At 37.4% G+C, this 25,366-nt stretch overlaps 2 protein-coding genes across 4 annotated transcripts in view; both read right to left on the bottom strand.

The window, feature by feature from the left end:
* Positions 1–163: 163 nt before the first annotated feature.
* On the bottom strand, positions 164–8,556 carry LOC128986348 (ribosomal protein S6 kinase delta-1-like). 3 transcript variants are annotated; one of them, XR_008490118.1, is made up of 3 exons: positions 5,794–5,841; positions 4,551–4,646; positions 164–2,504 (listed from the first exon to the last, which is right to left on the bottom strand). XR_008490118.1 is itself a non-coding variant. In XM_054406678.1 (3 exons), the coding sequence occupies exons 1-3, from the start codon at positions 8,528–8,530 to the stop codon at positions 2,376–2,378; spliced, it is 261 nt and encodes an 86-aa protein (XP_054262653.1). In that variant the 5' UTR covers positions 8,531–8,556; the 3' UTR covers positions 164–2,375. The 3 variants fall into 3 exon arrangements, 1 of the variants encoding a protein (XP_054262653.1); XR_008490117.1 differs by lacking the exon at positions 5,794–5,841 and adding an exon at positions 4,841–4,934; XM_054406678.1 differs by lacking the exon at positions 5,794–5,841 and adding an exon at positions 8,495–8,556.
* Positions 8,557–9,169: 613 nt separating this feature from the next.
* The window catches only part of LOC128984182 (ribosomal protein S6 kinase delta-1), a 71,869-nt gene continuing 55,672 nt past the window's right edge, over positions 9,170–25,366 (bottom strand). Inside the window, exon 16 of the mRNA XM_054403477.1 lies at positions 9,170–9,974. Within this exon, the coding sequence (XP_054259452.1) occupies positions 9,170–9,974 (805 nt within the window). The remainder of the gene's footprint in view (positions 9,975–25,366) is intronic.

Below are 25,366 nucleotides of genomic sequence, written 5' to 3'. Positions count from 1 at the left end.
CTTGGGCAGAGAAACAAACAACACTCATCATGCTGGTTCAGTACAGTGTGTGTGAAAAGGTACAAGATGTCATCTTAAGTGAACATCTTGTGTGTCTTATGCACACTGTACTGAACCAAGAGAGAGTATTATGAGATTTTAAAAGATAAGCCCCATCGAGTGACCCCTCATTTTGAAGGTCCTGGTAAAAGAAAACCAACAAAGCAAACTAGAGGTCTTTATCTCAATCCAGTAAAAAATAGCAGCCAATTGAAATTCTCAGTAGTTAAATTTAACTTACAGCTTTCCAAGTCTGGAGACCCCCTGTAAATTTAGTAGCGGCTCACACTAGGAAAACTAAACTCTACACACCTTTTTGGCATGTTATGAAGTACTTTTTAAGCCTAATAGCCGCTTGCTTACCAAACCCAAAATGGGGGATTTTGGGGGAAACTCAAAAGTTTTAAATGATAAGCCCCATCGAGTGACCCTTCATTTTGAAAGTCCTGATAAAAGAAAACTAACAACGCAAACTAGAGGTTTCTATCTCAATCCAGTAAAATAAAAAATGGAAGCTGATTGAAATCTTTAGAAATCGGAAATAACTTGCAATTTTATATTCCATTGGCTGCCATATTTTACTGTGTTAAGACAGAGACCTATAGTTTGCGTTGTTAGTTTTCTTTTATTATGACCTTCAAAATGAGGGGTCACTCGATGGGGCTTATCTTTTAAAATCTTTGAGTTTCCCCCAAAATCCCCCATTTTGGGGTTGATAACTTATGAGAATTTCAATTGGCTGCCATTTTTTACTGAACTGTGATAGAGACCTCTAATTTGCGTTGATGGTTTTCTTTTACTAGGACCTTCAAAATGAGGGGTCACTCGATGGGTCTTTGTATTTGAAATTTTTGAGTTTCCCCCAAAATCCCCCATTTTGGGGATGAACACCAAGTGGCGGTTATGCCCACAAAGTACTTCTTAACATAATGGTGTGCCGAGTTTAGTTTTTCTAGTATGGGCCGTTAAAAAAATAACAGGGGGTCTCCACACTTTTTACTAACCCTGTATATTAATAGGCAAGCATGTTTCTTTAAAACCTTTTTTCTCATTACGTGTGCATCACAGGGAAAATCTACGCATACTGTTAGAAAGATATTTTCCTGCAGATGTGCAGAATCCCTTTATAAATTAAAATACGCTCAAAAGTAAGCACAACAAATGAATTTAAAATAATAAAAAAATTAACATGGTTCTTATGGGTTGCCATGCTGGTTACGAAATAAAAACGAAATATAAACAGAAAATCAAAACAAATGGAAGAAATTCCTGTCACATGTTTTATTTACAGTGTGGGTGAAAATAGAGAAGTCTGCACATTACATATTTTTGGTCGAGTTTCGACCACTGGACGACCTCTAGTAGTACCTAAGTTAATGTGTAGACTATATAAATCTATTCACATTACTTTGGTATTAATTTTTTAGAGTGAGGGCACACATGAATAGTTAAAGAATATGAGGTAAAAAATAAAATTCAGACATTACAACTTGTTCTACTGTCATTTTAGTTCATAAAATACATGAGTTTTTGTCTGTAGTTTATAGATTAAGTAGATTATCAACTATAAAATATAGAGTTGTTTTCATAAAACAAACATTATCCCATACAAATGTATTGTATACAGTATACTTATCTGTATCTTTTCCACACTGTTACACAACAAGTTTGTTTTAGTATCTTTTCTGAAGATTTATTAATGACCATGACCCAATCAGGCCTGCTCTCATAACATATCAATCTTTAGGTCAGAATACACTAAATTTACAGCACAAAACATTTGACTCAAAGTATAAGTGTTACACTACTAAAGCATTTCCAAGATTCTGTGGACCAATATTTTTAGATTTTTAAATCTACTGGTCTGGTATTGTTTATGAATTTGGTTAAAAGTAGTCTTAAACAAATTATTTGTTAATATGTTTGTAAAAAATACAAAGATTTGATAGTCTTGCAAAGTAACTTTGCCATACTATCTCATTCAACTATTTTAATATTTCAGTCCATTAATAAAATATTTCTTCTTTGATTAAAAAAGGTGTTTGTAGCTAGTATATCCCCGATTTTTAATCATTTAACATAAAATATAAATATACTTAAACAAACAACTAATAAAAAAATACAATAAAAATCAAGGTCGTGTTAAAAAACATGATAAACAAGTACAAGTATGTACTTAAATTCTAGTTAATTGATAACAAGTAATTAATTGAACAAGTTTACAAGTTTAAGTATAACAACTCAAGGTTTAAAATGTTGACTTTAATGAAGCCAATAGATTCATAGATGAATCTAATTAGGAACTAGCGAGATAAAACAAAAATATAGGAACTAAGTTAAAAGGGTAAAAGACCTTCATTGTATATTTGATCCCAGTGGATGCCTTCAAAAAAAGGATGAGACTTTATTTCTTCAACTCCAAGCAAACCAGAGCCAATTCGTTCACTCGCGTTGTGCCTTAGTAGCTGTAAAACATTAAATACCAAATGTATAATTTTTTAAATATGAGTAGAACAGATGAGATATTATTTTCACACCAAATTATAACTGAGAATAGGGTGAATTTGTTTTGCGTTGTTACTGATTTTGACCAGCTGATTAATTAACAAATTATTTATTAACAAGGTGATTAATTAATAAAGCTATTAATAAATAATAGTTATAAATTTATAATTTAAAAATAAAAAATCTTTTTAAAATGCCAAGTTTTTAAACACACTAAAGAGTAGAAAATAATTTATAAATATGAAGAGAGAATAAATACTTGTAAGATAAAAAAACAAGGGGCGCATGCAATAGCTAATCACGATTATCTTAACCTATAGAATTACAGTAGACTGCCTCTTATCCGGACACCTTTTAACCGGATATCGGTTTAACTGGACTACACTCGGTGGAAATGACATCTCTTTAACCGGACAATTCTTATCTGTACATTGGTTTAACTGGACTTGATCGGCAGGAAGTGGGCTGTACTGAAACGACTGTTCTCGTGGGAAAGATTAAGTTTTTTAAGTGGGAAGATTAAGTGGGAAAGGCCAGTGAGTTTTTAAGGAACCGGAAAACTGTTATCTGGACTGGTGTCGGTCCCGAGGAGTCCGGATAAGAGGGAGTCTACTGTATTATTATCTATTGCATGCGCCCCACGTTTTTTGTTTTAAATCTTACAAGTATTAATTCTCTCCGCATATTTATAAATTATTTTATACTTTTTAGTAAGTTACTTAATGTGTAAATATGTTAAATTTATTTTATATGGCCTGTTAATACATAACCAAAACCTTTTTAAAAGTAATCAGATATTGTTGCTAATATCATAGCCTAACCAACGTTTTAGCTATGATAATATTCTCATAATCATAAAACTTAGAAATTCTAAGTTTTAGACTCTCTTGGGAGCAGAACCTGTACCTCTTAACTTTTGCTCTTTGAACAAACTGTCAAATTAAAGTATTTACAGCTGACTCCAATTTATAAATTACTTTCTTCCAAAATGTAAACATTGAAACTGTGGAAGCCCATAGAGCGTACTAGGGGAAATATGAAAATAAAATTATTTAATATTGCATTGTCATCCATTCGTGAGCTATGTTTCAAGTTTCAAGTCTCTAGCTCACCAACAAGTTAGTTTAAAATTGATTGCAAAATATGTACCAAACAGACAAGAAAGTGAGCTGATAAAAACGTTTTAAAATAGCTAGTTGACAGTTATTGACACTATTCAGATGTACATACATATACTTGTTTTTATATTATATGAATTAAGATATTTTGATTTCATTTAATTTTTTAGCCAGGCTCAATAATATATATTGAAATATACGAAATAGTATATTTCGTACCTAGGACCAAAATAAGGTTTTGCCGACTCGAGATAGTTTTTAAAGCTCGATCGGGAGCTGCAAAACCATTTCGGTCTGTGGTACAAACACTATTTTTCACCAAACTATACCCTACTACCACTATTCACCACAATAATAAATGCACACTGATAGTCAACACAACTACAACTTTAAGAAGAAATAATTTGAGGAATCAGCAAAAATAATAACAAATTATATAGATAGTTGCTAGGCAGCGGTGACAATAAAACATTTCTATTGTATTGTAATGCTATGGATACTGATTGTGTATTTAATACATTACATTCATGTTTTAAGAAAGTAAGTGGGCAGCTGATTTTGCGGCCCTAGGGATGTAAAAAACTGCTCATAGCCCAAATGACGATGACAGCTAGCATGGCCAGCAAAACGTAACTTTCAGTCACCAATTAACACATGTAAAACAGCTAAAAACATCATAGTGTGGTAAAAAAATATTGAGGACCCATTAATTAATAACAGCTGATTCCATTTCCTTTATGAACCATCAAATAGTAAGTTATATTATGATTTTATTAGTAAATACCATCGATTCAACCTTTTGAGAGCTCTTTTGATATAGTGATAATAATGATTATTCATGAAAAAGCTTAGATGTTGGAGAGCAACTCTAGAAATAGGTAGTTTTACCTCTTTCAGCAGAGACCGGGCTTCCACAGATATGGTGTCTGGAATGTGTAGAACTGTGTGACAGAAGATACCTCCCGGGTAGAGGGAACTTAGGTCCTGAAACCATATAAAAAATTGACAATAACTCTACAATACCAACATTGACTATGGTAAAAGAGGCCCAAGTGATCTTGTTGTGTTAATAGTACCAATTGCAGGAAAATTGACTGAATGTTAAGAGTCTTCATCACCTGCGGGGTAGCTGCGTTTTGGGGGAGGAGGACATTGTGTAGACGACATGTTACACCTACCTGGCCAGTGAGGAGGTGGTACAATAATGTCCCTAGGCTCCACCAGTCTGCAGCTTGGGTGATGGGGAAGATGGAACACAACTCAGGGGCTGTGTACAGATGGTTGATGGCTTGTGTGCTCAGCTGAGGCTCTACAGGGCTACAACATGTTACACCTACCTGGCCAGTGAGGAGGTGGTACAACAATGTCCCTAGGCTCCACCAGTCTGCAGCTTGGGTGATGGGGAAGATGGAACACAACTCAGGGGCTGTGTACAGATGGTTGATGGCTTGTGTGCTCAGCTGAGGCTCTACAGGGATACAACATGTTACACCTACCTGGCCAGTGAGGAGGTGGTACAACAATGTCCCTAGGCTCCACCAGTCTGCAGCTTGGGTGATGGGGAAGATGGAACACAACTCAGGGGCTGGGTACAGATGGTTAATGGCTTGTGTGCTCAGCTGAGGCTCTACAGGGCTACAACATGTTACACCTACCTGGCCAGTGAGGAGGTGGTACAAAAATGTCCCCAGGCTCCACCAGTCTGCAGCTTGTGTGATGGGGAAGATAGAACACAACTCAGGGGCTGTGTACAGATAGTTGATGGCTTGTGTGCTCAGCTGAGGCTCTACAGGGCTACAACATGTTACTCCTACCTGGCCAGTGAGGAGGTGGTACAATAATGTCCCCAGGCTCCACCAGTCTGCAGCTTGGGTGATGGGGAAGATGGAACACAACTCAGGGGCTGTGTACAGATGGTTGATGGCTTGTGTGCTCAGCTGATGCTCTACAGGGCTACAACATGTTACACCTACCTGGCCAGTGAGGAGGTGGTACAACAATGTCCCTAGGCTCCACCAGTCTGCAGCTTGGGTGATGGGGAAGATGGAACAAACTCAGGGGCGGTGTACAGATGGTTGATGGCTTGTGTGCTCAGCTAAGGCTCTACAGGGCTACAACATGTTACACCTACCTGGCCAGTGAGGAGGTGGTACAACAATGTCCCCAGGCTCCACCAGTCTGCAGCTTGGGTAATGGGGAAGATGGAACAAACTCAGGGGCTGTGTACAGATGGTTGATGGCTTGTGTGCTCAGCTGAGGCTCTACAGGGCTACAACATGTTACACCTACCTGGCCAGTGAGGAGGTGGTACAACAATGTCCCCAGGCTCCACCAGTCTGCAGCTTGTGTGATGGGGAAGATGGAACACAGCTCAGGGGCTGTGTACAGATGGTTGATGGCTTGTGTGCTCAGCTGAGGCTCTACAGGGCTACAACATGTTACACCTACCTGGCCAGTGAGGAGGTGGTACAACAATGTCCCCAGGCTCCACCAGTCTGCAGCTTGGGTGATGGGGAAGATGGAACACAACTCAGGGGCTGTGTACAGATGGTTGATGGCTTGTGTGCTCAGCTGAGGCTCTACAGGGCTACAACATGTTACTCCTACCTGGCCAATGAGGAGGTGGTACAACAATGTCCCCAGGCTCCACCAGTCTGCAGCTTGGGTGATGGGGAAGATGGAACACAACTCAGGGGCTGTGTACAGATGGTTGATGGCTTGTGTGCTCAGCTGAGGCTCTACAGGGCTACAACATGTTACTCCTACCTGGCCAGTGAGGAGGTGGTAAACAATGTCCCCAGGCTCCACCAGTCTGCAGCTTGGGTGATGGGGAAGATAGAACACAACTCAGGGGCTGTGTACAGATGGTTGATGGCTTGTGTGCTCAGCTGAGGCTCTACAGGGCTACAACATGTTACTCCTACCTGGCCAGTGAGGAGGTGGTACAACAATGTCCCCAGGCTCCACCAGTCTGCAGCTTGGGTGATGGGGAAGATGTAACACAACTCAGGGGCTGTGTACAGATGGTTGTTGGCTTGTGTGCTCAGCTGAGGCTCTACAGGGCTACAACATGTTACTCCTACCTGGCCAGTGAGGAGGTGGTACAACAATGTCCCCAGGCTCCACCAGTCTGCAGCTTGGGTGATGGGGAAGATGGAACACAACTCAGGGGCTGTGTACAGATGGTTGATGGCTTGTGTGCTCAGCTGAGGCTCTACAGGGCTACAACATGTTACTCCTACCTGGCCAGTGAGGAGGTGGTACAATAATGTCCCCAGGCTCCACCAGTCTGCAGCTTGGGTAATGGGGAAGATGGAACACAACTCAGGGGCTGTGTACAGATGGTTGATGGCTTGTGTGCTCAGCTGAGGCTCTACAGGGCTACAATATGTTACTCCTACCTGGCCAGTGAGGAGGTGGTACAACAATGTCCCCAGGCTCCACCAGTCTGCAGCTTGTGTTATGGGGAAGACGGAACACAGCTCAGGGGCGGTGTACAGATGGTTGATGGCTTGTGTGCTCAGCTGAGGCCCTACAGGGCTACAACGTGTTATACCTACCTGGCCAGTGAGGAGGTGGTACAACAATGTCCCCAGGCTCCACCAGTCTGCAGCTTGTGTGATGGGGAAGATGGAACACAGCTCAGGGGCTGTGTACAGATGGTTGATGGCTTGTGTGCTCAGCTGAGGCTCTACAGGGCTACAACATGTTACTCCTACCTGGCCAGTGAGGAGGTGGTACAACAATGTCCCCAGGCTCCACCAGTCTGCAGCTTGTGTGATGGGGAAGATGGAACACAGCTCAGGGGCTGTGTACAGATGGTTGATGGCTTGTGTGCTCAGCTGAGGCTCTACAGGGCTACAACATGTTACACCTACCTGGCCAGTGAGGAGGTGGTACAACAATGTCCCCAGGCTCCACCATTCTGCAGCTTGGGTGATGGGGAAGATGGAACACAGCTCAGGGGCTGTGTACAGATGGTTGATGGCTTGCGTGCTCAGCTGAGGCTCTACAGGGCTACAACATGTTACTCCTACCTGGCCAGTGAGGAGGTGGTACAACAATGTCCCCAAGCTCCACCAGTCTGCAGCTTGGGTGATGGGGAAGATGGAACACAACTCAGGGGCTGTGTACAGATGGTTGATGGCTTGTGTGCTCAGCTGAGGCTCTACAGGGCTACAACATGTTACTCCTACCTGGCCAGTGAGGAGGTGGTACAACAATGTCCCCAGGCTCCACCAGTCTGCAGCTTGGGTAATGGGGAAGATGGAACACAACTCAGGGGCTGTGTACAGATGGTTGATGGCTTGTGTGCTCAGCTGAGGCTCTACAGGGCTACAATATGTTACTCCTACCTGGCCAGTGAGGAGGTGGTACAACAATGTCCCCAGGCTCCACCAGTCTGCAGCTTGTGTGATGGGGAAGATGGAACACAGCTCAGGGGCGGTGTACAGATGGTTGATGGCTTGTGTGCTCAGCTGAGGCCCTACAGGGCTACAACATGTTACACCTACCTGGCCAGTGAGGAGGTGGTACAACAATGTCCTCAGGCTCCACCAGTCTGCAGCTTGTGTGATGGGGAAGATGGAACACAGCTCAGGGGCTGTGTACAGATGGTTGATGGCTTGTGTGCTCAGCTGAGGCTCTACAGGGCTACAACATGTTACTCCTACCTGGCCAGTGAGGAGGTGGTACAACAATGTCCCCAGGCTCTACCAGTCTGCAGCTTGTGTGATGGGGAAGATGGAACACAGCTCAGGGGCTGTGTACAGATGGTTGATGGCTTGTGTGCTCAGCTGAGGCTCTACAGGGCTACAACATGTTACACCTACCTGGCCAGTGAGGAGGTGGTACAACAATGTCCCCATGCTCCACCAGTCTGCAGCTTGTGTGATGGGGAAGATGGAACACAACTCAGGGGCTGTGTACAGATGGTTGATGGCTTGTGTGCTCAGCTGAGGCCCTACAGGACTACAACATGTTACACCTACCTGGCCAGTGAGGAGGTGGTACAACAATGTCCCCAGGCTCCACCAGTCTGCAGCTTGTGTGATGGGGAAGATGGAACACAGCTCAGGGGCTGTGTACAGATGGTTGATGGCTTGTGTGCTCAGCTGAGGCTCTACAGGGCTACAACATGTTACACCTACCTGGCCAGTGAGGAGGTGGTACAACAATGTCCCCAGGCTCTACCAGTCTGCAGCTTGTGTGATGGGGAAGATGGAACACAACTCAGGGGCTGTGTACAGATGGTTGATGGCTTGTGTGCTCAGCTGAGGCTCTACAGGACTACAACATGTTACACCTACCTGGCCAGTGAGGAGGTGGTACAACAATGTCCCCAGGCTCTACCAGTCTGCAGCTTGTGTGATGGGGAAGATGGAACACAGCTCAGGGGCTGTGTACAGATGGTTGATGGCTTGTGTGCTCAGCTGAGGCTCTACAGGACTACAACATGTTACACCTACCTGGCCAGTGAGGAGGTGGTACAACAATGTCCCCAGGCTCTACCAGTCTGCAGCTTGTGTGATGGGGAAGATGGAACACAGCTCAGGGGCTGTGTACAGATGGTTGATGGCTTGTGTGCTCAGCTGAGGCTCTACAGGGCTACAACATGTTACACCTACCTGGCCAGTGAGGAGGTGGTACAACAATGTCCCCATGCTCCACCAGTCTGCAGCTTGTGTGATGGGGAAGATGGAACACAACTCAGGGGCTGTGTACAGATGGTTGATGGCTTGTGTGCTCAGCTGAGGCCCTACAGGGCTACAACATGTTACACCTACCTGGCCAGTGAGGAGGTGGTACAACAATGTCCCCAGGCTCCACCAGTCTGCAGCTTGTGTGATGGGGAAGATGGAACACAACTCAGGGGCTGTGTACAGATGGTTGATGGCTTGTGTGCTCAGCTGAGGCCCTACAGGGCTACAACATGTTACACCTACCTGGCCAGTGAGGAGGTGGTACAACAATGTCCCCAGGCTCCACCAGTCTGCAGCTTGTGTGATGGGGAAGATGGAACACAACTCAGGGGCTGTGTACAGATGGTTGATGGCTTGTGTGCTCAGCTGAGGCCCTACAGGGCTACAACACGTTACACCTACCTGGCCAGTGAGGAGGTGGTACAACAATGTCCCCAGGCTCCACCAGTCTGCAGCTTGGGTGATGGGGAAGATGGAACACAACTCAGGGGCTGTGTACAGATGGTTGATGGCTTGTGTGCTCAGCTGAGGCTCTACTCCAGGAAAACTACAAAAGTATGTCAGACGCACCGTGCTGCCACTCACTAACACATTCTCTGGATTCAAGTCCCTGCAAGTATTTTTTGTGGTCAGTTATTATAGCTATTATTCTTACATTAAGAACATTTTCAACTTTTGGAAGAAAGGCATATTTCATATACTTTTGAACAATTTAAATACTCCCGCCACAGCAAACCTGCAGACTAAGCAAATGAATTTTGCCTGATTTGATTTTTACTTATATCTATTAAAATCTTACACATTAGGTTTCATGAGTACCTATGTTTGCCAATCCAGTTATGGTAATAAAGTGTGTTTTTAGTCAAATAATAAGAGCTTAGCATAAAATAAATAACTTTGATCAAAATATATCTGTAAACAAGTAAACCTTAGCGGTTTGCTTATTCTACATGAGAATAATATGGACATTTTTTTATTTCTCCCTGTAAACAATAACTATACACACACACTTTAATATACTAAACGTAGGTAGAATAAACGTAGGTTTTAAACATTTGTACCGAGTTTCATGAAAATCAGATCATTTTTGCTTGAGTTATCGTGCTAACGGGCACACATATATAGAAATCCATCCAAATTTCCTGGCAGTTAACCTCCTCGATAATAGTGAAGCTACATATTGGCTCAAAAGAGTTAATCCAATAGACCTTCCAAATCGTTTTTAGTTCAATTTTTTTAAAGTTTTTGTATGTTAGTGCACTTGATGGAGTGTATCTAACTCATGTTAAAATGGCAGTGATATTTACTTATTGTTCTATTATAGAATAGATTGTAAATAAAACTTGTTAAAAAAAAAAATATATATATATATTTTTTAGTTTTAGGTGTACTTGCCGTCTACTCCTCAGTCTTCATTTAACTGATAGTCTAAGCTTTTTATGATGTAGTAAAACTTGTTTTATCTGTGAATAGGTGGTAGAATGATCATTTATGTACTAAAAAATTTTTTTTTTTTTCAAGCAGATAAAATGAGATAAAAATATATGTATTGCTAGTATTGGATAATGTGAGGAGTAAATATCACCTTCTTCAGCAAAAACTAAAAGTCTCAATAATAATGGCCTCAGCTAGGCAGGGTGACTACGAATGCTGTAACCTGTGCTTATGTGAATTAAGATAGACAATAGACAATATCCTTTATTACAATTTCATCAAGAAAAATGTTACAGCGTCAAATTTAAATAAATAACATTGGTATAATAGATACAAAGTGAAATGGAAAAGCTTCTTCAGTGTTGTGTGTGGTCTTGCCATGCTAAGAACACCTTTAGGGTGTTCTTATAGTTGATCTATGTTTCTGTTTGCTGTAAGCAGCACAGTGTCGTTTGCATACATGACCATCTTGCTGTATTCCTCAAGGTGTTCTGGGAAGTCATTAATAAACAGCCCAAACAGAACTGGCCCTAGGACAGAGCCCTGGGGAACTCCTCTGTTAGTCAGTAGCAATTCAGATCTGAAAGTATCTGTAAACCCTTTTCCCCTTTTGTTGTGTTTTTTATTTCTACCATTTGGCTTCGCCCTTTTAGATAACTTGCAAACCATTTCAGAGCTGTTCGCTGGATTCCTAAATTTTGAAGTTTAGTTAGAGTAAGATCATGTCCCAAGGAATCAAAAGCCTGCCATTTTGTTGTTGCCATTTTCTAAGTTCTCAATTATAAAGATGAAGCCAGGTTTTGGGAAGACACTAATTATTACAGTTCACCTTATGTGTAAATTTATAAAAGAGGAAGTTTGTTTAATAACTAATTTTTGATAGTGTGTGAATAAGGAGTTTTATTTTTTAAGTGCGTAATTCATTAACTTATTGACTTTCTTTAAAAAAATGTATATACAAACCTATTGTATTTGTATGGTTTATTTCAAAAAAAAAATGTCTTAGAAACAATCCGAAAATAGACTATGAAGGAGATAGCTCGGCGGCGATAGGTACCATGACGTTCAAATAATGTAAGTACTGCGAAGCCTTAAAATGGAAAGAATAAACACCGGGCATGTACTGCAATGGTGGTAAAGTGCAGCTACTACCTTTGCAGCACCTACCTAAACCTGTATGCAGTCTGGTCATGGGCAACTACCCTGAGCATACACACTTTATGGACCCGGTGAGACATTATAATAGCTGCTTTATTATGACATCGATTGGAGCAAAACAGGTTGTAGCTGAATTGTTGACTGAAGGCTGTTGGAACTTATACACTAATTTATTACAAAAAAAAACAAAAAAACAAATCCAAAAGTTTCCGTAGCAAAGCACGGGTATTCTGCTAGTATACTGTATATATATAGGTACAGTGATATACCGTAAATTAGTACAATAAAAATATGTTTTGACCAAAAAAAAAAATAGCACAACCGGGGAATTTGGTACAGGTGTTGGGTGTACCTTCCTTTTGAACATACTAAAAGTCCCCTAAAATTGAAGCTGTGCTACGGCCGCCATATTGGAAAATGGCGGCATATTTCTGTATTTTTCGCTATAGTGACTTTATTATTAGAGATACAGGAAAAAGCTAAATATACAAAATGTAGGTCATCTAAAAATACACATTTTTTTGTATTTACCATCTTTCTCTAAACCCAACGGTTTTTGAGTTATTTGTTATTAAGTATATTTAGTTTTTTCTATTTATCAAAAATAGGTGAAACACATGGAAATTGACCGTTACTTTCAAGGATTATGATAATTTATCCTATTTAGTTAAATAGTGTGATACTATAAAATCTAAAAATTTAAGCTTATTTTATGAGTAAAACAACTCCGCCACAGCAAACCTACAGACTCAGCAAATTTCCATTTGATTGGATGTTTTATTAAAAATGTATATAAATAAAATTAGGTTCAACAGGTGCCTAGGTTTGCTGCTACAGGTAGGTTATTATAGTGTGTGTGTTTTTTAGTAAAATATCAATACCTTAGTATAAAATAACAAATTTTCCAAGTTTGATCAAAATATATATCTATAAACAAGCAAACTGTAACAGTTAACTAATTCATAAGAATAGCATGGGAGTTTTAAATTTACAATAAACAAATTTGAATATACAAATTTTGGTTGTGTTTACTAAAAAGATGGTGATTATTCGTCACGATTAGAATATTAACCAAATGGGTTTTCAAAAGGAGATGGAGCCTGTTATTTAAGTAATATTAATTCGTACCAAGCACCGAAAATATTGTATGCAGTAAGGTAATCTACCATATTTTGTAAAGTACGCAATAGTCATATTAATATTTTATCTTCATTTTTTACCCATTTAATAGTTAACATTTTAGTATTTTGATGGCACCACCACACTAACTAACTATACTTGACATCTCATTGTAAATTTGGAAGGGTGTTTTTCGATGTTCATGTTGGTGACTAATTAAGTATGATATAGTATAGTTAGTTTTATTTATCAAAAATCGGTGAAACCCATCGCAATCGACGGTTACTTTCAAGGTTTACGACAATTATTCATCCCACTTAGTTGATATCAGAGTGATAGTGGTAGTGCCATCAAAATATTAAAATGTTAATTTATTAAATGGGTAAAAATGAGTATAAAATATTAATCAAATCAAATCAAATCAAAACATCCTTTATTCATTATGTACAAAATATACATGAATAGTGTCAATTCCTAAGAATACCAACATAAAAATAATATAAATAAATAAGCCGTACAACACTCAACGGAAAAAGTCATTGAGCTTATAGCAACACTTGTTACATAAAAACTTAAATAAACTCTTTTTAAATGACCTGAGGGAAGATGCAGACTTAATGCAATCAGGCAGGTTGTTATAAAATTTAATACCAGAGTAGTGGGGCAAAAGTTCAAAGGTAGAAGATTTGTGTTTGGGATATGTAAGGCAGTCTTTGTGTCTTGTGTCATAATTGTGGTTGTCTGAACTAACAGAAAATTTAGAGATGTTTTGTTTCATAAAAATTAGTAAATTATAGATGTAAAGGCTAGGAAAAGTAAGAATGTTATTGATTTTAAATATATCTTCACATGAATCTCTACTTTTGAGAGAATAAATTATTCTAATGATTTGTTTTTGCAATTTAAATACCTTTTTCTTTTTGTCAGAATTGCCCCAAAAAATGATTCCATAATTAAGAATAGGATAAACATACCCATAGTACACCATCATAAGAGTGGAGACATCTACTGATCTAGATAAAATAAGAATTGAAAAATATGCTTTGTTCAACTTTTTTATAACTTCTGCAACGTGAGTTTTCCAAGTTAATTTATTATCTAAAGTTATCCCTAAAAATTTGGTACATTCAGAAAAACAGCATGGTATAGTGGTGTTATCATATTGAAAATTTTTATTGTGGTATCTTTTTTGAAAGTTGATTAAAAGTGACTTAGAGTGATTCAATAATAGCCCATTAGCTTGAAACCAAATTTCTAGCTTATAGAATTCTTGTTTTATCAGTTGTGGAAACCTTGATTTGTCAGGATGGGTAAATATTGCAGAAGCGTCGTCAGCAAACATTACTAATTTGGAATCTAAGGCCATAGGCAAGTCATTTATATAAATCAAAAATAGCAAGGGTCCAAGAATAGACCCTTGCGGAACACCTTCTGTGATGAATTCATAATCGGACTTAAGCCCCAGTGACTGCAGCCTTATACACTGTTTTCTATGTGATAAAAAAGAAACCAACAATTTAATAGTCCTGCCCGATATACCATAAAACTGCAACTTACGGATCAGGATATCATGATTTACACAATCAAATGCTCTTGACAGGTCACAGAAGAGACCAGCTACATTCTGCGAACTGTCAAGAGCATCCGCTACCTCAGATACAAAGCTAAATGTGGCATCTACAGTGCTTTTACCTTTCATGAATCCATACTGATTTATGTTAAAAAGTTGACAATTGTTAAAGTAATCATATAACCTATTATAAACTACCCTTTCAAAAATTTTGGAAAATTTCGCCAGTAATGAAATTGGCCTATAATTAGCTAAATCTTTTGGATCTCCTTTTTTTAAAATTGGTATTACGTTTGACAGCTTTAATAAATCTGGGAACACACCTGTATAAAGAGAAGTGTTAATTAAATGAGCAAGAGGTGTTGAGATTTTTTTTTTTTTTTAAAAGAGGTTGGCGGCCTCTTTTAACCTTGCATTTGCCCGTCCACATAGACTACAGATCTGTGCGTGGAACGTATCCAGCAAAGCAAGGGGTGAGCCGGTACAGTACGAAGGTGAACTGTACTGATAAAAGTTAGTGGCAGTGACCAGGATCCGAACCCACGACACTACTGCCTTGGGCCCGAAGTCCGTGACGCTACCGACTGAGCCACCGACTCACCATGAAGTTTGATGAAAGATGAAAGATGAGCATTGTTTTAAGATAAAAGGTGATATTTCGTCCCATCCTGAAGATTTAGAAGGTTTTAAATCATTAATTATTTGCTGAACTTCTTGAGGATCTGTCATTTTGAATGATATTAACATGGATTCAGGATGGATTCCTTGTTCTAAAAATTTTGATTGACTTATCAGCATTAGAACTTATGTTTAAAAGCTTACAAGTCTCTATAAAGAATTTATTGACTATATTTAACTGATCCTTAATATTTATAGATTGAGACAAAAAAGGAAACCTGTTCTTGTTACTAGCAGCAGTATTTGTTTCTTTTTTCACAATCTGGCAGGCAGTTTTAGTCTTATTTGAAGATGTTTTAATTTTATTTCTGTGGTATGAAATTTTAGCTAATTTTATACATTTACTTAGAACTTTGCTGTATTTTTTTACATAATTTTTAAAAGGAGTGCTTGAAGAGTGTTTACTAAGATCATAGAGCTCTCGTTTGCGTTTACTAAGATCATAGAGCTCTCGTTTGCGTTTACTAGATTTTCTTATCCCAATTGTTAACCAACCTTTATCCTTATTCTGACTAACACTATCTCTAGACTTAACAAATGGAAAACAAGCATCAAAATGTAGTTTAAACATATGTAGAAAACTCTTATAAAGAATATTTACATCAGATGTTAAATACAGATTCTGATAGAGGTAAGACCAATCCTCTGATTTTAAAACATTAAGGAAGTTGGAAATATTTACCTTAGAAAAATGTCTCACAAATATTGTTTTTTTGTTAATAACAGGTTCCTTATGTTTTCTAATGATAGACTCACAATTCACATTAAGATACTGAGTAAGGTGGTCAGATAAACCATTTTGTACAACATAAGACATACATATATAAGGGCTGAAATTGGTAATAATATTATCAAGACATGTACTGGAGAGAGTTGAAACCCGAGTGGGGACCTTTATTGTTGCGAAAAGTTTGAAAGAATTTAATAATGAAAGGAATTCTTCAGTTTGAGCATTAGTTTTTAAAATATTAATGTTAAAATCTCCCGTTAGTACAATAAAGGATTTAGGATTCTTCAAAATAGAGTATTGTAATAGAGAACGCAAGCCATCAAAAAAGTATCATATGCAATTCTGGTATAAACGGTAGGTCTGTAGACACAAAGCACAATTAAATCAAGCGGATGAGTGATCTGAACACCACATTCGCAATTTGAGTCAACTGTAAATTTTCCAAGATCAGGCCTAATTTTAATTTTGAAATTATTATTTACCAACACACAAACACCTCCTCTTTTTTGTTTATCTCTGCAATAAGAACCGCCCAATTGATATTCATCGAATTGGAACAATGGTATTTGGCATGAGTAAGGAACCCAGTGTTCGGAGAAACAAACTATATCTGGTTTTGTGGAAAAGGAATTAATGTAAAGATTTATTTCATCAATTTTGTTGCTCTGGGTTATCCCTTGGATATTACCAGTGTTGGGTAAACTACTTTTAAAAAGTAGTTAGCTACAACTACAACTATTTTCTCTTAAAAAGAGCTAAACTACACTACAACTACTTTTTTTAAAAAGTAGCTAGCTACAACTACAGCTACAAAAGAAAAGTAGCTAGCTACTTTTTCACTACTTTACAAAAAGTCATAAAAATATTAGCATAATTGCTAATGGTGGGTGTTGACATTCTTATGGGCCTAGTGCCTGTAGGCCTAAGTTTAATTTGCATTTATGACCTCCCCATCGCCGGTAGATGTTTTATAAATTTATTTTGTAAACTTGAAGGGTGAAAGACAGTTAGTTAGGTTAGTTATGGGGTTATGATCAATTAAACATTAAATTTTTAGTGAAGAATCGTAGGCCTAATTTATTTAAGTAAAAGCTTATATCAATCATCTGTATTCTTAGAGAAATAATGAAGACAACTAGATGACAGCACAAATTCTTAACCTGTATTAACATTCTGTCACTAAATGTGTGAAATAAATAGGCCAATCAGGTGTTACAATTGTTTTTTTTCTACAGACAAATAGTTTATGTAACAGCCAATAACAAATAAGATGGCTATAAAGTGTTGTTAAATCAAATGACGTAGAATTCATCGCTGCGCTAAGGGTTTTTGAGATACATAATGTAGGGTACATTGAACGACAAAATTTCCATTTTCTAGTACTTTATTCAGTTTGAAAAACTGATTGTAAGCTGTCCATGGTAAAACCAACTGAGACTGTGGTTTAGACAGTGCCATATGGCAAATGAAATAAACAAACTATATTTTAACACTTAAACTTGGTAAACACTAAACAAACAGTTATTGTAACGCAAAACAATGGCAAGAGATCGGAACAACTTAACCTCAAATAGTAAACTCCAAATCCAACTCAATCAATAATGTCTGTCGTCTGTCATTATTGCACCATTAACATGGTCGACGACTAGACTTCAGGCAGACGACAGAAAACGACAACCAAACGTTTTCAAGCGTACTGTAAGTTGTACTACTATACTGACTACTGACAGAGCACAGAGTAAACAATATTGGTGAAATTGTGTTTTCTTCGTATTCGGTCAATATTCAAAGTAGTGTGATTCGGTATTTCAAATAGGAAAAAAGAATTGGGAATTTCAATAGCATAGCAAAGTAGCGTGAAAAGTAGCGTGATTCACGCTATATATTAGTCTTAAAATGTAGCGACGCTATTGCTGAATTGTAGACTACAAACTACAAAAAAAGTAACGCGCTACAAGTGATTTAAGTGCTTGTGTGTCAGCAGTGCTTACGTTTGAGAAATTGGTCTTAGAGTTTGTTCTTATAAATTTTTTTGCACGACTTTTCTTTTCCTTAAAAAATATTTCATATTACCTTGCTTACTATTTACATTACTAAAGCTTTTATCGACTACAGTGGATTCATGTTCTACAGAAGTCACGGTTTTGGGTATTTCATCTCCATTTCTATGTGGTGTGTTGAGGTCACAGTGGAGTGAGGAGTCTGGAGATGTTACTTGTGTGTCTTGATCAATTGCATTGGACATCGAAGAAGCAGCATCCTGAGTTTCGATAGCTTTTTCAGGTAGATCCGTAGATTTGAGCTGTTCAGGTTGACTTTCGATGGAATTAGACGTGGAAGGTTTACAGTTGGTAGTTTGAGATGTCAGTTTATTTACATTGACACTTCTGTTGATTACTGAGGATGAAACTTTGAGTGACGTTAAGGGATGGGGGTTAGTTTTGTTCATCTTCCACTCAGGCAAGCCTTCTGCATTGAATTCATAAATACTAATCATGATGTCTAGGTCATTGAAGGTTTTGGTGATCATCCCCTTAACAGTTCCCCAATCAAGTCCATCCAGCCCACAACCGATACGTGGCATCGCCAACTTAGTGATATTTTGTTGGATACAATTTGCCTTTAGACTATTGAGCGACTGTTGGAGAGTGTGATATGTGGGCTTACTGTAACTAAAGTCTTTAGTTACTAAGTAGAAGATGTACTGCAGGCCAACCTTCAGTGTAGCACAACCACCAACATCCACGTTTTGGGACTTTAGATCTTCGATTCTTTTGTATTTGCTTTTAAATTTAGCAGCAATGCCTTTTCCCATTCTCAAATCCTTAGCAACACAGTGAGCCAGAGCATGATCGTCGGGAGCTGAAAACAGATCACGCTTAATTTCCTTGAGTGACATTCTTACAGACTGAGTTTCATTGTTCAGTATTATGTTAGAATTGTTCAGGGATGAGATTCTCTTCGTTCTCTGATAATTAAAGTTGTTGATGACCTTATCATATTTTAATTTTATGCTTCTGCAGAGTTCTTTTTTCCCTTTTTTATTCAAATGTATACCATCCCTTGAATAGGATTTTTCACACAGTGAAGAACAATCAATAATAAATACATTTTTATTTGAATGAGCCACATCATTTAAAAAAAAATGTTGTATTCTAATATATCAAAATTGACCATTTCTGATAGAGATACATCTCGGCGGAAAGGTACAGTAATGAGAAACAACGGAGTTTTCATGTTGGGTAGTTTAGCACGAAGGGTGGCATATAAGGTTTTAAGATCATTGTTATATATATTATTAGCACCAGCTAGTAATATTGTTAAATCATTGTCATTCCATCAGTCAGAGTTCATAAAAAGTTTGTCAATTTTAGCATTTGGACATGTAAAGCCACATACTCTGTACTCTCCAGAAAATGACTCCATTGTCATTTTAGCTCCATTGTCAGTTCTTATCTGGATGCCGCCGAGGAAGGTCGTCTGCACTCTGACCTCCACTATCTAGGCTACCTCTGCCGTGTCTCCCCATCCAGTTTTTACGTGCATGTGCATGGTTTAATACGGATTATTTTATAGACAGATTATTTTATATTTTTTGTAATTATATTTTCCTGCTTAAAATGTCGACCTGTGGCAAGTGTTCATCCGTGTTTGTCGATAAAAAAGATACTCTCGTGTGTGCGAAGTGTAAGAAAGTGTTCCACCCGGCGTGTTCACGTGTTGTATCTGATGAAAACTATAAACTACTTAACAATCAACAAAAGCTAGCGTGGTTGTGTGATACTTGTGAGGTGAAACAATCTTCTCAACGTAGTGGCAGTAAGCAAACCCAAGATAACGAGGCTCTGATTACATTGATTCGCAACTTGGAGAGCAACCTCAGCGGCCAGATTGGACAGGTTAACACAAACATCGATGGCGTGAAAGGTCAGTTAAAAACAGTTAATGACACGATCTGTTCATTGCAAGCAACGTTAGGTAATTTAGTTAAAGAAAATGAAGACAGGAAGAATGATATATGTAGTTTAGAAAGTGAAAACGCTAAATTAAAGAAAGAGGTTAGTGATATCAAGTCTAACATGCAAAATATGGAACAATATTCACGCAGGGATAACATTGAAATAGTGGGAATTCCTTACTTAAAAGGAGAAAATCTTTATTCGATTATAGCAAAAATTGCAACGGTCATCCAGATCAAATACAATTCGTGGGATATATCAATAGCACATCGTCTGCCAGTGACAGCTGAACGTCCCAACCCAGCAATTATTGTCAAATTCATCTCCAGGGAGTGCAAGACGGCGTGGATGAATGCGGCCTTTGCTAACCGACAGAAGATGACAGGAGCAGCCCTCAGCGACTCGTGGCCGTCCTATAGTTTTTTCATCAATGACCACCTAACAGCGTTCAACAAAGCAATCCTCGGCAAGGCGCGACAAGCCGTCCGCGACAAGAAGCTAATCTCTGCATGGTCACGGGACTGCAAGGTGTTCGCGAGGAAGAGGAACTCCGAACCTGGAAGCCGACCAACTCTCCTGAGGACAATGGAAGATCTGGAACAACTTCTTAAATAATAAGTGAGCCTATCTAAACTCATCTTACTAATGTTATCTTAGTCCATCATCAATATTATTATTTTTTTTTCTCTTCTTTAAATTTGCATGCATAGGTTACCTATTAAAGAAATTAAAATTTACTAGCTTAATTTCCACTTCTATAAGTTATTTAATAGTTTACATTTCACTGCAAAGGTTGATTGCATTACAAATTGTAATGTTAGCATCATTATTAATATTTACATAATGCATTCTTACATTCTTAGTTGTAACCAATTTGCATGCATATTTAACTATATATATATAACATTTACAAGCTTATGACACACAGGGCTATTTATTTACATTATTATTTATTTTATTTATTAATTTATTTTTGTTTCTTACTACTATTATTACTTAGGTAAAAAAAAAACGTATTATGCGTTCAAACAAAAACAAACTTGAAATGCACTTTAATTGTTAGTATTAGATAAGTATCAATAAGTTGATTATTTAAAAAGGTTTGAATTTTAAGTTATTAAGCATAGATAGTCATAGGGATAAGTATTTATTTAGTAAATTCTGCTCTCTTTACAAACTTAATGCAATTTCAAAATGTTTAATTTTTTTTTATTTTTTATACAATTATAACCTGGAATGATTACTACTTTCAATTTTAGTTTGTTTGCCACGGATTAGGCTTATAATTAAGTATTTATAAACTCTCTCTAAAATCAACTTATTATTTAAGTGTTTCGAGCTAACTCCATACTAATAACCTAAATTAAACCATGCATGAATGAGGTACTGTACTTAGGAAAATACTTTGGTTGTAATTTTGTGTTGGATCGCTAAATAGTAATAATAATTTTACTAAAAGTCCATAGAACACTATACTAGAGTTTTTATTTGTCTCAATTTATCGCCGATCTAATGCATATTGCTTAGTGTAATTTTGCTCCCTGTTAATAAAAAAGGCAGTTTTGAGCATCCTTTATTAAGTCAATTCAACTTTTAAATGTAATAGTATTCTCAAATTAGTACATGGTGAGGAAATACTTTATGTGATTTTATTATTATTCTATATATTTATACAATTTGGGGAAGACGCGGTTAGGATAGTAGCATGGTTCACTTTGATAGAGAAACTGACTTGGAAAACTTTAAAACTATACAATGCATGAATTTTGTAAACCATATACAAGTGTCTAACTTTTTCAATGAGGGGAAAGGTTTACTATTTATCCATTTAAATATTAGAAGTTACAGTAGGAACATTGATGCCGCATTGGTTTTGTTACAAAGTCTAAACTTAGAATTTGATTGTATTGCATTTACTGAGGCGTGGACCCATGATTTGAATACACTGAATCACATCGACGGATATGATCTATTTAATACAGACAACAACTGGAACAGAAACGACGGTGTTATTGTGTACTTGAAAACGGAACTTTGCGGAACAATGCAACAGATAAGACTGGGTGAAGCGACTGGATTACGACTTGACTATACATTGGACTCCAAACATTACAGTATACTTACAGTTTACCGTAGCCCATCCATGAATATTGATTTGTTTTTAAATGATCTAGAAACCTACTGCATTACTACCAACAATTCAAATACTCACATTTTCATGGGTGATATAAACATTGACATTTTACCAGAGTCAAAACAAACCAATCTTAAAGAGGTTTACTTAAATATAATGTATTCAGCGGGTTTTATTGAATTAATAAATAAACCTACAAGAGAAGTTAACAACTCTAAAACTTGCATTGATCACATTTTTGTCAAACACTATGACTGTAACAAGCTGACTTCGTGTGTACTTACAACTGACATAACTGATCATTACACTCTTATAGCAAAAATTGAACTTGACAACATTACAGCTCAACCTGAAACCTGCAACATGTACTTGGACTCGGGTGTTCTGAGTGGCTTGATGGCGGTCCAGTCGTGGGATCACGTCCTTGCACATCAGGATGTTAATGATTGTTGTGACGCTTTTTTAAACACGTTTTCTAGTTTAAAACTTAAAGCTATGCGTGTAATAAAACCCACCTCTAGATTTAAGAAATTAAAGCCATGGATAAACACAGAGTTAATATTTGCTATTAGAAAACGAGATAAAATGAGTAAACTGGTTAAAGCCCGACCTTTTGATGAGCAATTAAAATTTCAATTTCAAGCTTTTAGAAACCAGTTATCAAATAAAATCAAAACTACAAAACAAAACTTTTACAGAGAAAAAATAACAGCCTCTGTTGACAACCCCAGATTATTTTGGAAACATATAAATGAATTTAATGGAGCAAATATAAAGAGATGCAATTTTCCTGTTTCACTTTTCCAGCAACCGTCAGACTCAAGTGGAGGGGGTTTGGGGGCGGTGGCTAACTCGTTTAATGAATTTTTCTCTAGTGTTGGTAATAGGTTGGCGAGCGAGTTGCCACCGCCCGTGGGTCCGCCACTGGTCGACGATGCTTTGTTCAGTGTAGGACAGGGGCGTGAACTGCGACTGGAGCCTGTCTCTGACAGTCAGTTGGCTGAGTGTGTGAGGGAAATGCGAGGCGGTTCTGCTCCCGGGTTCGATGAATTTCCAGCCAAAATACTAAAAAATCATCTGCAAGACATTTTACTACCTCTCAAACATCTTATTAACTTGAGTATTACTTCAGGCATTTTTCCAAACAGATTTAAAATAGCTAAGGTAATTCCTCTTTATAAGTCCGGGCAAAAAAATGACAAAAATAATTATAGACCAATCTCATTGTTAAGTGTATTATCTAAAGTGTTAGAGAAATGTGTCAAAATTCAACTCCAAAATTATTTGGATGAACATGGAATTTTATCAGAACAACAGTTTGGGTTTAGAAAAGGTAAAAATACTACTGATGCACTATTTCTTATCAATAAAACATTAATCGAGTCAGTGAATAGAAATGAAAAAATACTAATTGCATTCATAGATCTTGCTAAAGCGTTTGACTCTATTGATAGGAAAATTCTTTTCAAAAAGTTAGAATATTTGGGAGTAAGGGGTTTAGCCCTGGCATGGTTTAAAAGTTATTTAAGCAATAGGACTCAAGTAGTATCAATTAATAACGTAATTAGTGATCAAATGAATGTAGATTTTGGAATTATTCAAGGTTCTACAATGGGGCCCTTATTATTTTTAATTTACATAAATAACATAGATAAAATTGATATTTCTGGAAAAATATTCTTGTTTGCAGATGACACAGCAGTAATCTTTAGGGCACGTACTTGGGAAGAGGTTTTTAATATTGCATCATCAGAATTACAAATTTTAAAAAGATGGTTCTCAGAAAATATTTTAACAATGAATGTCAGTAAAACAAAATGTTTGCCTATCGCACTTCGTCCCGCTAGCGAGCCGCCCGCCGAACTCAGACTAACCTTGCACTCATGTGGCACCGCAGGCAGCGATTGCAACTGCCAAATTATTGAAACTGTGTCGCAGTATAAATACCTGGGCATTATAATGGATTCTAAATTGAAATGGGAAAGCCATATAATTTTTTTAAAAACAAAGCTTAGAAAAATGATTTATGTTTTTTATCAATTGGGTCAAATTTTACGACATGACGAAATTAAAAGAATTTACTACGCATACGTTCAATCTCATCTGCAGTATGGTTTAATAGCTTGGGGAGGGGCTTATTCATCGGTAATTGAACCTTTGTTCGTAATTCAAAAATCAATAATTAGAGCTGCGTTAAGAAAACCGAGACGTTATTCTACTGATCATTTGTTCAAAGAATCTCAGCTTTTATCAATAAGGCAGCTATATGTTAAAGATTTATTAGCTTATTCATACATTCATTTGGACCTTATCGCCTTGCCCGTAGTTCATAACTATCATACCAGAAACTCAGTGATGATAGGATTACGGGTACCAAGAGTTCTCAAATCAATCAATTTAACAAATTCCTTTTACATTGCTAATTGCTTGTTGCGTAATATTCCTTCAGAAATTAGGGACCTGCGAGTGTCACTGAGTGTATATAAGAGGGTTATCGCTAATTGGCTGATGGAGATAGGCCTTGACAATACAGAGTCGCTTATCAGCCCAGAATATCTCGTTTAGACCTAACCAACTGATAACTGGACTATCTATTGTACCTTCTACAGCACTCTTTACTTGACGGAATCTACGCCTCAGTAAAATTGGGAATTGAAAAAAAAAAGTTATTGAGTTGCACATTGTGTATGGTTATTAGGTTGTTATAATTATAATTGTATATTAAATTAAATTGTATGCTTATTTTACCAAGTAATTGTTTTTTTTTTTTATTCTTTTTTTATGTGTAGTGAAGTGTGAAGAACTTTTATTTTGATGAAGCAGCCAGTAAGGACTCTATCACGCACAGGTCATTGTGACCCATGTGATATTTTTATTTCTTAATGTATTTGCTGCAAAATAATGTGTATAAATAAAGAATTTCTCTCTCATTTTAGCTAGACCTCTTGCATGACTGTCCCCTATGATTTGTATTTTTTTCAGGGACTTATTATTGACACTTTTTGTTTCTGAATTTATAAGACAGTTGTTTTGTTTCCTTTTAAGATATATGGGATCAGTTTTAACCACTTCAATCGGTAGGCCTTTTGATGGCATATTTACAGAGACATTTGATAACTCCTCATCTGTAGTAGTTTCTGTTTTGCCATTCTCTTCTTCAGATTGGTGAATTGTAGTACCTTTACTTGATTCAGAGAGAGGTTCAAATCTGTTAATTGTA

This window comes from Macrosteles quadrilineatus, unplaced genomic scaffold (assembly GCF_028750875.1).
Source record: "Macrosteles quadrilineatus isolate MER2022 unplaced genomic scaffold, UCM_ALF_1.0 Scaffold_2__2_contigs__length_208266976, whole genome shotgun sequence".
NCBI classification, from domain to species: Eukaryota; Metazoa; Arthropoda; class Insecta; order Hemiptera; family Cicadellidae; genus Macrosteles; species Macrosteles quadrilineatus.
Note: the sequence above shows the minus strand (reverse complement) of the source record. Positions and strands in the feature narration are given on the sequence as shown.